The following is a 17,750-nucleotide window of genomic DNA, read 5'->3' on the forward strand; positions in this document are numbered from 1 at the left end:
ATCTTGCTGCAGAGCCACTCAAGTCACAGGCATTATGCCAACACTGCTGTGTGATAGTGCGTAAGTTACATAACCACTCTGTTATAAGGTTAATAATAGACCCACTCACAGGGTTGTTGGGAAGATCTAGAAGAATGATGGTGCTAAAGTGCTAGCTTAGCATGGAGTCTGGCCCATTGCTAACATCCAATACATGTAGCAATTATAATTACTATTACTAAACAATAGCATCAGCTCAACCTGGGAATCTGTATCTGAATACTGTCACTGTTTTAAGGCTTCCCCCAAGAGCAGTAGTTCCTCCCAGAATAAAGGGGAAAACCATTTCCATCTTCAAAGACAGAAATTGCTTCTAACTCACTTTAAGGTTTTGAAAATCCAGAGTCACTTTTAGAACTGGTTATATAATTTGCAAGATCCAGTGCAAAATGAATATTCAGGGCCCTTTGTTCAACAATTAATAAGAATTTCAAGATGGTGACAATAGAGCCTTAAACCAAGTGCTGGATCCTTCTGAGCCAGGGTCCCGTGTGGCTGCACATGTTACAGACATACCCACAAACCTGGCCCTGCTTACCTCCACCAGCAGGACAAAAATTAGAGATGTAAAAGAGGAGGTTGCAACATACACTGTGAAAATAGCTGGGGGCAGATGGTAGCCTGCTCTTTCCTCTTAGCAACCTACACAATTGTAGTAACAACAGCCACAGTTAGGAAGTCCTTGCCCCGAACTAGAGACGAGGCCCAGAAACCATCTCATTCAACTGTCACATCCCCATCTTAACGTAAAAGACAGTAAACTGATGATAAGGGAGGCTAAGGAACTTGTCCAAGGGCACATAAGCCCAAGCCGGCCAGATTGCAGAACCTACACCCTGAGTCATGGTGTGTGCAACCCAAGGGTCCCCCCAGCCCCTGAGCTGGAGGGTGGGGAAGCAGCAGCCTCTGGAAACCCTTCTTTGCTGAAAGCATGGGGCCAGGTCTCGTTTCCATTCTTGAGCCAAACTTCCTGCTCGAAGGTTCCCAGCTTGAACCTTCCCCCAAGCCTCTGACCTTCCTTTCTCAGAACCCACGTGATTCCCCCTAGTTCCCCCTGAGCGCCCACTCCTCCCTCCACCCGGCAGTCACCCTTGCAAGACAGGCAGCTCCAGATCAGAATTACGTATTTTTTGTTTTCACTTGTAATGGCTCGGAGTTAAGTCCAGAGTATTTGCTGGGGGTGGAGGGGCGGGAGAGTCTTCACGAGGATGGAGAGGGGCCCTGTGAGGCTGTGAGTGATGAGCTTCTGGGCTGCTGACTTTCCTGTGAGTTCTGAAACAGTGCAGAACCCACATATATTGATAGACTGTTAGAACTAGGAGCAGTTCTAAAGCTAAACTGGGTTCAGATGCTGGCTCCACCATTTCTTAGCTGTGTGACCACAAGCAAGCTACTGAATCTTTCTAAACCTTAGTTCAAATAGGGAGTAGCAATAGTAGCAGCTTCACCCTGTTGTTGTAAGTGACAATTATTATACTATTACTATGTCTTCACTGTTGTTATTATTTGTTTAGAGCCCATGGGAGTTCTTGGAGAAACTGTGTAGCATCATGGCTGAGAGCAAAGATGCTGAAACCAGACTGCTTATATCTAAATCCTACTTCATACTTACAGCTGTGTGTATGATTAAGAAAGAAATTGCCCTCTCTCAGCCTCAGCTTCTTTGTTTGCCAATATTTTCCTTGGTCAAAGAGACTGGCGTAGAGATGGCATGTGAGACTCAGTTGGACCAATGAGATTCGAGGCCTGGACTTATGTTGGGACCATGGGGAAAAGAAGCACTATTTCTATGGGAGTTGCTAAGCTGGCAAGCTGTGAGCCTGGAGCTGCTGGGGCCATTCCAGTTCCCTGGGGAGGAGAGCCTGCCTGAGAATGAAGCTAACACAGGGAGAAGCACTAAGACAGCTGGAGTGAGAGCCATGACAACACTGAGCCTTTGGACGCAGCCATGCCTGAAGCAAACCACCTTTGGTCTTTGCAGTTTCATGAGCCAGTGAATTCCCCATTTTGCGAAACCTACTTTCAGTTGGGTTTTTCTCACTGGAAAGCATCAAGGCTGACACTAGGAGGTTAGGCAACTTCTCCGAGGCCTGAAAGCTAGTAAGTAGCAGACCCAGGATTTAGAAGGTTCTAATCTGCTGGGCCTGGACCAGCGTTCTGTATTTGGGTGTTCACTGGTTTCACCTCTTTACCCATTTTCTCATCTGCAAAATGTGCTGATACCAGGCTTGTAGGAAATATAAAATGCGAGATCACGCCTAGTGCACTGTCTGGGGCTAGAGGCTGAAGCTCCATGTATCCAGGTTCCGGTGCCATGGGCCGGGGTTTTGCCCCTGGTTAGTTCTTCCCTCTCAGGAATGTCTTGGGCTGACCCCAACTGAGCCAACCAGTCACGGTGCTCAGACTTCACTAGGAGACCAGGCTGGATCTCAGAGGGAAGGGCCATTTCCTTTCCTGGCTGTGTGTCCTCCCTGGTGGACAGAGGGAGCTAGGTGACCCTGAGGACCTTCGAGGTCGAGTCTATGAGGCAGAAGGAAGCCCTGTCATCTTGATTTCTAGGAACTTCCAGGGACTTTTGGGCCCATCTGGGAATGACCTGTGGCTCAAGGAAGACAGCATTGAACCAAATCGACTCAGTCTCTTTTCTCCATGAAGTTTATATTCGGTGGTAGAGACGGATGATAACAAACAAAATAAATACATAACATAATGCCACGTGCTAGCAGCAGGGAGAAAATGTGTCCTCAGATGTCTGATGAGTGCTGAGAAGGAAAAGCACAAGAGATTTGGGAAACCGTTCATTAGGGGACATCAGAAGGGGCCTCTCCAAGGAAGTGACATCTCAGCAGAGACTAGCTTGGTCTCCCTCTGATTCCCAAGCTCTTGAGGTAGTGCTGTCTCCCAGAAAAAAGACCAGGATGGATTTTTACCAGGAAACTTGCTGACACTGCTAAGTTAGGAGTCGATGATCCATCGGAGGTTTGATAAACAGCCATCCTTCTCTACTGACAACTCTTTAGGACATTTTAAAAAGTTTAATGGGTCATTGATTTCCTCCATTAGCTAAATATGTAAAGGGAAGGCCTAAGAAACCACGTGGGACCACTCCTCAGTCAGGCCTGCCAGGAAAATGCTTTAGCTGTCATGACACATGGTCATCTGTTTATTTTCTAACCAGTCATCACTAAAAGATTCCCAGTCACCACCATCACATCTCTGAGGGATACCACGGCTTGACTGGTTCTAGGCCAGGACTTGGCAAGGAACTGGCAGAGCTTTACAGACAAGAGTTATGCCTCAGAGAGCCCTGGAAGATTCTAGCACCTCGAGTCCCTCCTCCTGACCCAATGTCCGGGGCTTGGGACACAGACAAGAAGCTGAGGCCCCTACTCTCATGGAACATTATAGTGGGGGCAGGAAAAGGAAGCAAGCCAAGAAATAAAGAGGGGGGATTTTAGCCAGAGATAAGTACTATGACGCAAAAAACAGGGGCACTGGCAGAGGGTGACTGGGGGCTATTTCTTAGAGACTGTAGAGGTGACGTCTGACCTGAGACTTTAAGGGTGAGAAGATGTACAAGAAGAGTGGTCCAAGGAGCAGGAACAGCTGGTGCAAAGGTCCTGAGTTAGAAACTAGTTCAGGAGTTCCCATCATGGCTCAGCTGTTAATGAACCCAACGAGCATCCATGAGGACGTGGATTCAATCCCTGGCCTCATTCAGTGGGTTGGGGATCCGGCTTTGCCATGAGCAGTGGTGTAGGTCACAGATGTGGTTTGGATCTGGCATTGCTATGGCTGTGGTGTAGGCGGGCAGCTACAGCCCTGATATGACCCCTAGCCTGGGAACCTCCATATGCCGCAAGTATGGCCCTAAAAAGAAAAAAAGAAAGAAACTAGTTCAATGTGGTAGAGGACTTGTTGAGCATAGAGTACAAGGAGAGAGGGGAGGGAGTTCCCGTTGTGATTCTGAGGGTTTTGAACCTGTCTAGCATCCATGAGGAGACAGGTTCAATCCCTGGCCTCGCTCAGTGGGTTAAGGATCCCACATTGCTGCAAGCTGTAGCAGAGGTCACAGATGCATTTCAGATCTGGCATTGCTGTGGCTGTGGTGTAGGCCAGCAGCTACAGCTCGGATGAGATCCCTAGCTGGGAACTTCCATATGCCACATGTGCAGCCCTAAAAGGAAAAAAAAAAAAGAAAAAAAAAAGAAGGAAAGAAAAGAAAAAGAGAAGGGGAGTTCCCTGGTGGCACAGCAGGTTAAGGATCAGGCATTGTCTCTATAGTGGCTCTGGTTGCTGCTGTGGCATAGGTTTGATCTCTGGCCTAGGAACTTCCACATTAAGTAGGTGCAGCCCACCTGCCTCCCTCCCCCCCAAAAAAAAAGAGAAGGAGAGAGGTTGGGGAGCTAGGGTTAGGACTTATTTGGGTTTCATTCTAAGAAGCATGGGAAGCTATTGGAGGGATTTTCATGATCCAAAAATTAAAATGGCACTCTGGCTGCTTCTTTGTAAAGACTGGATATGATGGTCATTAGCTGATACCTGAAATTAGGGGTTTCATTCAGGATCAATATTTGTGACAAAGTTTTACCCTCTGCTACTATAGTAGGTGGAGTGAGGGCCCTCAAAAAGGTATGTCCAAGTCCTAACCCCCAGAACCTGGAATATAACCTGACTTAGAAAAAGGGTCTTTGCAGACATAACTAAATTTTTTTTTTTTTCCTTTTTAGGGCTGCACCCGTGGCATATGGAGGCTCCCACGCTAGGGGTCCAATCGGAGCTGTAGTTGCTGGCCTACGCCACAGCCACAGCAACACGGGATCTGAGCGGCATCTGTGATCTACACCACAGCTCATGGCAACGCCAGATCCTTAACCTACTGAGTGAGGCCAGGGATGGAACCTGCGTCCTCATGGATGCTAGTCAGATTCGTTTCTGCTGAGCCACAGTGGTAACTCTGCAAACGTAGTTAATTTAAGGATCTCAAAATGAGATCATCTTGAATCACCTGGGAATACCAAATCATCCTGGATTAGAAAAGGTCCTTACTATACTTGTCAAATGACAGGTGTCCTTGAAAGAGTGAAGCAGGAGGAGATTAGACAGCAGGAAAAGGAGCCACAGAGAACTGTGTAAAGAGACAGGGACTGGTTTTATGCTACCACAAGCTGAGGAATGATTGAAGCCGCCGGTCAAAGAGGCAAAGGATTCTCCCCAAGGGACCTCAAAGAGAGTGTGGCCCTGACAACACAGTGACCTCAGACTTCTGGCCTCCAAACTGTTCAAAAATATGTTTCTGTTGGTTTAAGCCACCAATTTGTGATTGATCATTTGTTATGGCCACTCTAGGTAACTAATACATCCATTGATTACACATGGACCCTGCTCTAGCCTCCTGCACCCCCTTCCCACTCCTCCACCAAGATCGTGTGCATAGCGTTGGCCCCATTCAAAGCCTGGTCCAGTCACTGGGTGGCACTCCCTGCAGGCATGAGGGCCACTTGGGCTCCAGATTAGTGTTTGATTTATTTACTTACTTAGCTCAGCTCACAGGGAGAGGAATGGACCAGCCCTGTTCTCTGTCCCCCTCAAGGAGCTCTCAGTTCTGTGAGTTCCAGACAAACTAGCACTCGAAGAAATAAGGGCAGAAAGAGTACATGAACCTGGAGAGTCACTTAAATGGCTAAGACTTTAATTAGGCAGCTTCAAAGTGTGAGGTTTCCAAACTTTTCACCCAAATGGGCATCTTTTGTTAATTTCCCCCTCCTTGGAATACTCAGTTTCCAAAGACATTGTCTATCAAACCAATTGCATTTATCCAATAAGAATGTACCTCCTTGAGTTCCTGATACGGCTCAGTGGGTTAAGAAACTGACTAGTATCCATGAGGATGAGGGTTCGATCCTTAGCCTCGCTCAATGGGTTAAGGATCTGGCGTTTCTGTAAGCTGCAGTGTAGGCCAAAGATGGGACTCAGATCTGGCGTTCCTCTGGCTGTGGTGTAATCCGGCAGCTGCAGCTCCGATTCAACCCCTAGCCTAGGAACGTCCATGTGGCACAGGTGCGGCCCAAAAAAAAAAAAATTTTTTTTTAAGTTTTTTTTTAAGAATTTACCTCCTAGAGTTCCCTGGTGGCTCAGTGTTTTAAAGACCTGGCTTTGTCACTACTGTGGTGCAGTTTCCACCCCTGGCCTGGGAACTTCCACATGGTTATTTATTTATAAATAAATAATTTAACTTAAAAAAATGTAAAATAAACTGGCCTTAAAAAGACTTAAAAAAAGAATTTATCTCCCATTTGCTGTTAATTGAAGGTATATAATAATGAAGGGTCATATTAATTGATCAACTCATTATACTGAAAGCATTATAAATACTCTTTCAATCTTCACACCACCCTATGAAGTAGGTACTTTTTTTTTTTTTGTCTTTTTAGGGCTGCACATGTGGCATATGAAGGTTCCCAGGCTAGGGGTCATATCAGAGCTGTAGCTGCCCGCCTACACCACAACCATAGCAATGCCAGATCTGAGCTGTGTCTGCAACCTACACCACATCTTGCAGCAACGCTGAATCCTTTAATCCACTGAGCAAGGCTAGGGATCGAAGCTGCGTCCTCACGGATGCTAGTCAGATTTGTTTCTGCTGAGCCACGACAGGGACTCCTGAAGTGGGTACTTTTATTATCTTCATTTAACAAAGAAGGGAAAGAAGGCAGAGAAGGGGTAGGTAATTTGCCCAAGGTTGCACAGCTAGTGTTTGGTTGCGTTGGAATTTGGAATCAGCCTGGCTCCAAAGCAAGCACTCCCCTGGAGACTACTTAGAATCCTGGCTTCCATACCAATATGCAAAGCTACACTGGACAAGTGATTTTGCCTCTCTGCACCTCAGTTTCCTCACCTGTAAAATGGGAATGATACCAGTGTCTATATTGTAGGGTTGTTGTAGAGATTAAATGAGAAAGTGTACTTGGAATGCCAGGCACAGTGCCTGCCATAAGCATTCAAGGAATGAGCTGGAATTCAACACAGCTGCTTCTTGGGAGGCTTGAGATGGGAAGAGTGAACAGAGATAATTCTGTCCTCCTCTAGGTCTCTGACCCCATGGAATTCGCAATCTCCACATAACGTGTCAGGACCAAAACTGGATGGCTTAAAGTAGAATCTGTGGGAAGGAAACCTGACCAGCCCTTCTCATATGTGCTTCAAAGATCATAGATATAGAATTAGCTGGAGTTGCCCGTGAAAAATACAGATTCCTGTATCCGAATCCTTTGGAGGTGGACCCAGAAATCTGCCATTATTCAACACACGAATGCACCATGGAATTTGTGCTCCACTGAGTCCAGTCTGAGCAGGTTTTCCTTCCTACTTTGGGAAAAAGTGAAAATCATTACAAGACCCCAATCCATTCATTCTTGCAATGCCCAAGATAGGAGACTCCAAATGGAAATCTTGAGTTTCAGACAAGGATAGTACATTCAGGGGGCACCAGCAGCCTGGTAAATCAGGAAGCTCTAAGTTGTCATGAAAAAAACGCGCATATCTTGCTGGAGGCGGGAAGATAGAAGGGGAGCGTTCAGCGGCCCCCACCCCCGCAGCTTGGAGCACTTAGGCCTGGGCCCTGGAGCTGCAGGAAACAGGGATGATGCTTCAAAGTCACTCTCTGACTCAATGGACCACGTGGAGGCTTAAACTCTAAATCTGTGGGGGCTTTGCAAACCCACGCGCGTGGGCGGGGCTCCCGGGGGTCGCCTAAGCAACCGGCGCGTGCCACGCCCAAGCCCGGAGCCCAGGATGGGAGGAGGAAGCGCACGCTGCAAGATATCTCGCGGGGCTGAGGCGGCTCTCCTCAGCACCTCCCCCGACTCCGCCCTGCGGAAGTGCTCGATGACGTTTTGAACGCTTATTGGTCCTTCCGCTTGAGGGGCGGAGCCCGCGGCAGCGCTGTGCGTACTTCCGGCTGCCGGGTTGACATGAAGAAGCAGCGGCGGCCGGGGCGGCGGTAGCGGCCGGAGTCGAGGTTTGCTGCGGGACTCCGGGCGGAGTGTGCGAAGCGGCCGAGAGAAACAGACGGCGCAGTGGGCCCAGGAGGAGGCGCAGCAGCCGCCCTGGCCGGTCATGGAGATGGAAAAGGAGTTCGAGCAGATCGACAAGGCCGGGAACTGGGCGGCCATTTACCAGGTGCGGGAGCTCCCCGGAGCGCGGCAGGCCCTTCGCTTAGGCCTCGTGAACCTTCTCTTCAGACCCCAGACCCCTTTCTCCGCCTGGGTCCCGCCCTCCGCTCAGCCCTGCTGCTTGAGGATTCGGTCCGACGGCAGCGGAGGCCGGTCCCCTCTCTTTGTCCCCCGGGTGGGTCTGCGTCTCTCCCTGGCTTCGCAGTCCCCTTTGATTTCCCACCTACCTCATATCCTCCAGCCCGGGTGACCTCTCAGTCCTGGGAGCCGCCCGCCTCTGCTCCCCCTTGCACCCCGACCCCGCCCCCCTGCCTGTCCAGTCTTTGTCCCCAGGGGTTGATAGAACACCCCCACTACTTCCTTTTCTAAACTGGACCACCTCAAACTGTCTTCCTTTGTCTCTCTGGGGGAAAGGGTTGCTCTCCCCTCCCTCCTTTACATTTCCTTTCCCCTAGTGTGTGTCGAGTCCCATGGATGACAGTCCCTTCCCCCTTCCTGTTCATTCATTTAATGGGTCTGAATTGGCGTGCCTCTTCCGTGCTAGGCACTGCCTAGGCGTTGGAGGTAGTGTTTGCTGGACAAGACAGACAAGATCCTGTCCCCCGTGGAGCTGCGAGTCGAATAGGACGGTCAGACACAAAAGCAAATAATTTCAGATGGCGACAAGTGCTGTGAAGAAAACAAAACATAACGGGGTGAAGAGTAACTTTAGGGGAAAGTGGGCTACCTCAGAGAATGGGATCAGGGAAGATCTGTCAGAGGAAGAGACGTCTGCTCTGTGAGCTAAGCCCTGAGAGTGTCAGACTCTTGCTTTCTAGCCGGGAAGCCAGTAGTACCCACTCCACTGGGCCAAAATATTACCCTGTGTCGGACAAGCAACAGGGAAGATTAACCTTTTTTATCCCTCTCTAAAATAGTATCTTTCCTCCATGAGCATCTTATCCTTTGATCATGGTTGAGATGATCGTGTCTTCCCAGTCCTCATCTTCTTGTGGGTTATGGTGGTTCAGAAATGAAAAGCTAGGAAGGTGGGGGTTCTCACATATCGCCACATCTTCAGATTAAAAAGACCCAGAGGTCTGCTTTCCCAAACAGCTAAATCCTCTGAAGAAAATACGTGCTGCCTATTAAATGTCATTGTGGGGGTTGTGAGGATTAACCAAAACCACACTCGGTGTTTTAAATAAGCGATGTACAGAATAGAGAGATGTTGTTACTTGTGTAAAGGGAGAAGGCAGTTTATTCTGTTTGGGGCTTATAGGCTCAAAAGGCAAATTGTGAGATCCATCAGCTGGTAGTATTAAAGTCTATTTTGAGCTCCACTTAAAAAGGAAAAAAGCTTTAAGCAGTTCTTTGGTATGCTTGACTAACAAAAGCCTTTTTTTGTCAGGCTTGGTTTCATGTGGATTTGCATCAAGCTTATTTGACAGGATTCTCTTTAGTTGCACTGTAATGTATATTAGCTTCTGATAGGCTAATATTTCTAACCACTTTAATCTGTATAAGTACGATCAATCAATATATAAAATTTGTATTCCGTGTCTAGTCTCTCTGAGTTAATCGAATGAATTCCGCTAGTGACTTAGAGAATGTGTAGACAAATTTACTGCATCGCATTTAATACAGTAGACTCTAAAGTGGTTTAAATGAAACAATTCTCTGTCTGAAGTGTTGGGGTTGATTATGATATTCCGCATCACATCTGGGGGTGGCCTCCAGGAGGCACTGGGCAGTGTGGGAGACCAGTCACTCAAGCATTGTTAAAACTGTGTTCAGCAGGCCACTAGCATGGAACATGGTCTTCCCTTAATTTCTCTCATTGTTCTTATGTTTGTCTATCACCTTGGAACCCCAGGAGCTAGTTGAGGTTGCTGTACAGTTGATTTCTCTAGATTCTAGAGGTAGTTTCTTTTATCTTAAAGAATCGTACACCATGGGCTTTCTCACCTCTGCAGTACAGATATTTTTCTTTTGCAGAGTTACAATCAGAAGTTCTTTTCTTTCCGGACATAAAAAGTGGCTTCTGGACATTAAAAGTGGCCAACTGTGACATTTTAAAAAATGAGGGGTTCAAACGACCTTGAGATCTAAAGTGGCACTTTTCCAAAGTGTGTGCCAATTTACCAAAACCATTATTTTTTAGGAATTCACAGAAATGTGTTTATGGTTGGTAGAAAATGGAAGTTAAAAAAATTAATATTTTATAGCATGTCACAGTGAGGGCAGCCTTATATAAAATCATTTTGAGCTTGCTGAGTCTGATGATTTTAAAAATAATATGTAATTTTTGCTTGACATTTTGTAAACAAAGCAGTGGTTATTTCTCAGTATACTAACTTCTTACTAGAATGAAAAGATGTAAAAACTTGGAAACAGTTGGGAAAAGAACAAAGGATGAAGTAGACTTGAACTCTGAGGAATGTGGTGGCTTAGAAAACAAATGTTTCAGGCAAAGATCCTCTGTTAGCTCCGTTTAATAAAGTGAGCATAATTGTTTTTAATTGTTAATGCTTATGAATAGCATAGATACTAATACGCATTTAGGTCTATAAAAAGTCAGCTTTGATAGCATGCATAGATGGTTTTAAAAATTGTTTTCTATCATTTAAACAATTGTATGTCTGGTTTGAAAAGTGGAAGTAATACTTAACAAGCCTGAAGTGTCCAGAAGAGAAGAGAGAACACAGATAGGGAAAGGTATTGGTTTTTGGAGCTAGAAAGAGAGAAGGGCGGGCTTGAATGAATGAAAATAGAATAAATTACCCTCCATTTGTAGTTTAAGATTTGGGTCAGGTGTTTTACTGTTTCTCTCATCTCCAGTTCTTTGATTCTCTGACACTGTTCACTACTTTTCAGTATGAATGATTTGATTGTTTCAGATAAAGGAGATTGCAACAATAGCTTGTGACTTGAAGGCAAGATTTATTCTCTGTTAGAGGCAGGCTTTGTAAAATGGGCCACTCTTCCAATTGACATTTGTTTTTATAGCTGCCTTCATTATGAAATACGACCTAATGCCTGACTACGTTAAAACCATGTTGTAACAATAGTTCACTAAAATCACTAAAATTCCTTATGGCTTATGTTGTTATAGTCCAAGGTGGATATTTTAAATATCCCAATGATTTTTATTTAAATACCATTCTCATCAGAGAAAACCTGTGTTTTGTGCCGAGGAGAAAGATCTATGCCCTGTGACTCACTTCACTTAAAAAGAAAAAAAGAAAGACAAACGGAAATGACATGGAGAGGCTGGGAAGTTCTCGTCATCTTGAGTGACCCATTAGATCTAAATGTTCTTGTGTAGCCCTGGTTTAAGTAAACTAAATTTAGGTTTCTGATCCCTGCCTTGGAAATGATGCAGAGATATTTGGACTCAGATTAACTGGGGGCACAAGTAGAAATATTGAGGGAAGGACTTTTTTCTATCATTATTTGTTTGACATTACTGTCATATTTATACAAATACATAATGAAATGTATCAGATGGTTCCAAAAAGTCAGTTGGGGCGTAAGGGTAATGCAGATGATTTTTTGGTTGCCAGTTATCTATGTACCTTTGGGCTCCATGAATTTCATGATAAGAATACATTTTAAAACATTCCATAGGGTTTTTTCAGAGTATAGACTAATAAAATAACTTTTCTTTTTTCCCTTTTTTCTTTTTTTTTGAATTGTCTGTTTTCTGATCTTTTAGATTTGCAGAATCCTTTTGGCAGTTTTTGTCTCATGCTGTGGTTTAATTGCAGGTACTTTTTCGTAAGCCTGCCTGAGCCCATGTTTTTTTGTTTGTTTGTTTTGTTTTGTTTTTGCACAAGCTAGCATCCCTCCCTACGGTGTTGATGTTATTTCATTCATGGTAATCAGTTAATACAGACTACAGATAGGCTGGGCATGTTTCTTTATACTGCCCATGTTCAAGAAAATGGGAGGCCTAGCTGGGCCATTGTTTCCAAGACGCTGTAGTTTGGTACCAGTCATTCAATGTGCATGTTTTAAATATCCAGGAAGGCTGGGGACTTTGGAATGGTTCTAGATTGCCTCTACCACATCTCATTGATTGGTCACCACGGTGTCCTTTCTGCCATCCTAGTGGTCTAGGTTCTCAAATTTTGCCTTTGATATCATAGTCATTTCTAGTTTCACGCTACAGGAATGAGTGAAACCAGAAACATATTAATATGGTCCCTCAACAGTCTCTCTACATCTACCCCTCCGTGTATATTCTTCACATTATCTCTAGAGTAATTGTGTTAAAAGCAGACCTGAGCCTGGTAGTCCTGTTTAACTACTTTGTTTTCATTTATCTGTAAGGTCTAGGCTCCTTAGCAGCCAGATTCCAGCCATGTGTACCTTTTGTTCTAGCCACACTAGAAGGTGCAGTGTTCTTCAAATTCATCCCTTAGCTTTCATTCCCCTATGCCTTGTCTCAACACTTTATCTCAGCTGGCGTTCCCACATTCTTGCTTGTGGTTTCCAGCTCGAAAGCATGCCCTGTCACGCTGGATTTTGGCTCTCTTACTTGTGTGCTTCTGTACACTTTCCTGTTAGCTCTTTTAAAGCCCTGCTCTCATGGGAGCTGTTCCTTTGTTTCTGGGTCCATCTCCCAGAAAGCCCAAACTGGAAGTCAGCTGTTGCATCTTCTTATTCATCTTGGTGTCCTCTGTACCAGGCATAAAGTGCCTAAGAAATGTTGGGGTTGAGTTGATTGTCAGCACTTTACCCAAGTCCTGACAACAGAAAAACAAGCCATGGTTCCCAAGGCCCATTCTTGGGGGGCTGGTGGTATAGACACACTTAGGTTAGCCTGCGTCAGTGCTCACAGCAGAGACACCCTGCTCAGAGGAAACAGGCACTCTGAGCCATGGCTTGACCAGGCTGTTTGGTGTCACCTGCTGTTGTGGCTTGGAAGAGAAGTTTGGATTCTTACCCAGTAGGAGTTAATACCACCAGTTTATTTCACAGGAACTTTAAATTTAACACCAAATTTGTACTTGGCCTGAGGCGAACTTAATAGCAAACTTAGGCGGTGATATATCTCTAAGAATTATTGGATTACTCTGTTCTCATCACTCTTGACTTAATCTCACATGCCTTCTGAAAGAAGGGCTTTACATATAATTGGTTTGTAGGATTTTTGTTGTTGTTGTTGTTATAGGATAAAGATGTGGTTCTCCATAAAGTAATAACCCTTATAAAATCTGTGGTTTTCTTCAAAGTATAAATAGTAAAGGCAAACATTTTTGGCCTTTGATCATCAGATCACCCTTTCTGCCAGGAAGTAGTTTAATTTTTTGCTTTCTGTCTAGCCTTAGCTCTAACAGTAACTACGCTAAGTCCCTTCCTTTCTTTGGACATCAGTCCCTTCCTTCGTTAAAATGACCCTCGACTAACTGATCACTAAGTTTACACCATGTAATAGGAATATTTAATGTGCTCACAAAGAGAATGTAATGTTCCTAAAGTAATCCTTGTAAACACTGCAGCGGTTACTCAGTTTTGTAAGGTGTGTGGGTGTCAGTGGGTACAGTTAGGCTCAAAAATGTATAGAAGTTTTGTGAGTGTAGTTAAAGATTAAAAAGAATTGAGCCTTTTTTTTCCCCAAGAGGTATTGAACATTTTCAATAAGTAGGGTTCATTTGGTTTAGCATTGTGGGAAAATGAGTAGCGCTGACATATGAGTTATGCTTGCAGTTTTTCTCTAAGTAGCAATTGGGTGGTTTTTCCTGTAAAGATAGAGGAACTGATTCTTGAGAATTTACGAAAGATTCAACCCCAACTAGGTACATAAAGAGTAGCTGCCCTTTATGTTGTAATTTTAGAAAGAAACCTACATCTGGTCTAAACTTCCTTTGAAGAATATGATGGTTTACACAGCTGCCATGTTTGAGAAGAAAGTACCTAAGGCTCCAACATTTTTGAAATAATGCTTCACTTTGTAGAAGTGGGCTTCCTAGTTTTCTAGCTGCTGCTCTCTCCTTTTTCAAGGCCACTTGACCTAATCACAAGTAACTTACTGACCGTAAATTTTGAATGTCTGAAAACTAGAAACAAGGCCATTTCCCATGGAAGATTTTTTTCCCCAGAAATAAAATAGCCAAAGAAAAGTCGAGAGCCTCCCTTTCCCCCCAAATCAGTCGGATCTTGGGAATGTGCTACACAACAAGTCACAGTGCAGGCAGAAATAACTACTGATAAATGATTTTCAGGTTTTTTTTTTTTAAATGTGTGACCTGATTCATTTTGCAGTTCTGAATGCTTATGATTCTACCAAAGCTGTAAAGTTTTATAGATACCCCATGGTAATTAGATAGAGTTGGTGCTTAAGAAGTTCTACCGCATGCAGCCACAAAATAAACATGGCTTATTAGCAAAGGGACTCTTGAGGTCTGTATTTTATCTGGAAAATATACCTACTTTGTGTTACCCTTCATCTAGTACTGGGCCAGGAAACTCTGAGTCTTTATTGAGGGTTAACTGCTTGTTGAAACAAACCTTTGGGCCCAAGTGGACTTATGTCCTGTGTTCCTCTCTCTTTTACTTGCAGAGCTTTCTTCCAATGCCTGAGTAAGGCATGTTTTCTTTTACAGATGAAGAAGGAAAAGCCTCGGTTGTGTCTGTGGCTTTTGTGGGCAAGCGATACCACTTGCAAAGATAAGATGAGCATAGCAAAACTAGGTTTTTAAAACTGTTTTTAAAATGTATTAGTGATTAGAGAAGGAAAACTCTTCCTTAGTCTGTTCTGAAACATTCCCCCCCCCCTTTTTTCTCTTACCTAATGGCTCTGTTATTGGTGCATCTCTTCCTTTTTGAAGAATTTCATTTAAAAATTGCCATGCTAAGTTCCAGGGAACAGCTTAGCTAGTTTTTATTCCAATGAGTACTAATTACTCAGAGAATTTATACTATTGCGAATTGCTTACAGGAAAGTGAACATCAAGTAAGTATTCCCAATAGTTGGAGTTCTGTGAAGAACAGGGGGTTACATAAAAATGTCTGCACATGAAATCACTTCTCAATATAGCTTCACTCAAGAGAACAAATAGGCAAGCTGCATTTGGCCTAATACAGTAAATTAGCTTTAAATTCCCTTGGTGGTTAAACATTTGTCATTGTTATATTTATCTCTTAGATTTTTGTATTGCTTCACTATTCCAGTAGGGCTTACAAGGATAAAGGCGAAGTATGCCTCACTGGGTCATAAAATTTGTGGCTCCCTTTTGCACAGAGAGAAGAGGCCTCTAAGAAGATATTCAGTGGTCTTTTGCAAGGAATGATATTTTGTTCTCTGTTTTTTGCTGTTGTTATTCTTATCTTCGTTTTGCTTTATTTTTACCATGATTCGAACTGTATTTTGACAGCATCTTAGAGTGAGAGCATTGCCGTTAATGTTCTCTGCTGCCTGGATACCACCTCCCTTTTACCAGGGTCATCCTCGGAGGTGGAGTGAGGGGGTGAAGCAGAGTGGTGCAAGATCAGGAGGTTGCATTAAGCCACATCAGGTTGACAGGCACAGAACCGCATTTCTAGAGCAGTCTCCAGTACACCGAGCAGTTTGGCCATGCCTGAGGATCAGCTGGTCCACATCTCATGAGAGTCCATATCCCCATGATGTGCTGCATTTTAACAGGTCCTTTACTTACCTATCATGGTACCATTTCTAAGTGTATTTAAATATTCCTTCATGTCCTACTAACAGTTTTTCTTACTATATCCTAGGAATATTTATGTCATTAGCAGGTTTTATTTCATCTGTTCTCATCATAGTACCCAGTCTGCTACTTGCCCTTGGTTTTCTACCTACTGATAAGAATACCTTTGAGAGTTTGAATAATAGTATTGAAGTATGCACAATAGCAGTTGGTAGGTGTTATAGCTACATCTTTTCTTAACCACTTGTTTCATCCTTTTTGTGCTTGAACTTTCCTCAGAAAACTTACAAAACATAGTCATCATGCAGAAAGAATCACTGTAAAAGCAGTTGAAGTTTAACAGACTAGTACTTTTTTTTTTTTTCATGAACCCATATTTGTCAACTAAGCTTCCTTTTGCAACTTGTTCCACTCCTTGATGACAGCAGAGTTTTGTGTTTCCCAACAGACTTTGTTCATTGAGCTGTTGCTTTTGAAAATAGGAAATAAATGGCTTGAGGAGATGGAGGGAAGCTTTGGTTTGAAGTAGGAGTCTGGTCTGTCCCTAGCTCTCTGTGTGCAGTGCAGCTGGAGATGGGTGTGGTCCATCATCTGAAATTTCCTATCTTCAGTTTGAGGAGGTGGTTACCATTCTAACCACTTAAAAACTGCACAGTGCATGCTATTTTATTTTCAGGGCAAACCTTAGCTCTAATGATTTCCCTTGTACTTGCCTTCAAATTAATAAAACGTCATTCTTTGGTAATGTTTACATGCCAGGTCCATTAAGAAAGAAGAAAAGATACAACTGAAATTAAAGGATTAAATTGGCATCAAACCTTTAGTTTTGTAAATGCCTTTGACGTTTGATTTTTGTAGGTTGATCATAAGGAAGTGATAAGTATGTTAGGTTATTTGTGGTTTGAGCTAATTTTAGTCTCCTGTTCACAGCTTGCTTTATATTCTTTGACATTAAAACATACTTTCTAGAAAGACAAACTTTGAATGTAGGACTCAGTCTATATTCTACCCTTGGCTACTTTTCAAAAAAATATTTTCTTGGCGCTTTGGTAGTTGGACAGTTTGAAGCATAGTAACATTCTTTTAAAATCATTGATTCCTTTGCTTAATGATGTCTCTACTTTGCCAGCAAGTAAATTAGATTTTATCGTAGTTGAGGCTTGGAACTCTTGCTCCAGGCCGGGGGCTGAACGACACTGTTGATACTAGAGAGTTTTTAAGAGTCTGACCCTGAGATGTACTGAAGCGAGGTTTTGATTTTGACGGTATAGAAAACCTTCCCCACCCTGTCCCCTTAGTTGATAGAGCCTTTTGCTTTTCAAGACTGGGTCTTTGTCTGTTTCCATTACTGATTAGTTTCACACAGAGTAGTTTTATTTCAAAGCTTCAGTCCTGGAGCTGCCCTGCTACCTACCCTTAACCAGCCACCCTGGACATGAATCCACTCAGGGACTTGTGTGAGGTGATGGAAGAAGAGGATAGGGTTTGGGTTGTGAGTCTGCCTTTGACTTTGTGGGACCTTGAGGAAGTTAATGTGCAGGATCTGTAAAATAGCATGACTGAAATCTAACATCCTACAACTGCATGGTCACATGAGAAGCCAGGAGAGTGGGGCAACTTCTCTGGAAAAATTGGGGCTTCATGTCCCACTCATGCTAGATTTGGTAGCCTTATATATTCCTGATACGCTTTACCTAAAAGTGAGACAGAACTTTAAATTTTCATATTCAAATAGAAACTTTAAAAATCCATTATGTTTTTAAAAATAATAAAACACCCTGTGTGGACATAAGTCGATTCTTTTCTAAAATGACTGAAGGCCACATTGATGAATGCAGTTTCCTGTTAAATTCTTCTCATGTCTAAAGAGGATTATTGGATTTTG

The 17,750-nt window shown here is 43.7% G+C and overlaps 1 protein-coding gene across 3 annotated transcripts in view; it reads left to right on the plus strand.

The window, feature by feature from the left end:
• The first annotated feature begins 7,986 nt into the window (after positions 1-7,986).
• PTPN1 (protein tyrosine phosphatase non-receptor type 1) overlaps positions 7,987-17,750 on the plus strand; it is an 81,851-nt gene continuing 72,087 nt past the window's right edge. For 2 of the 3 annotated variants that reach the window (XM_085002835.1, XM_021077276.2), the window contains exon 1: positions 7,990-8,220. In XM_085002835.1, coding sequence (XP_084858961.1) covers positions 8,158-8,220 — 63 coding nt within the window. In that variant the 5' untranslated portion in view covers positions 7,990-8,157. Of the gene's footprint in view, positions 8,221-17,750 lie in introns of all 3 variants that reach the window. The other variant, NM_001113435.1, reaches the window with a different exon arrangement.

Source organism: Sus scrofa, chromosome 17, assembly GCF_054392235.1.
Source record: "Sus scrofa isolate SSC_HxYL_T2T_F1_AM1 chromosome 17, Sscrofa_HxYL_maternal_Yorkshire_Landrace_v2.0, whole genome shotgun sequence".
In the NCBI taxonomy this organism is placed as follows: Eukaryota; Metazoa; Chordata; class Mammalia; order Artiodactyla; family Suidae; genus Sus; species Sus scrofa.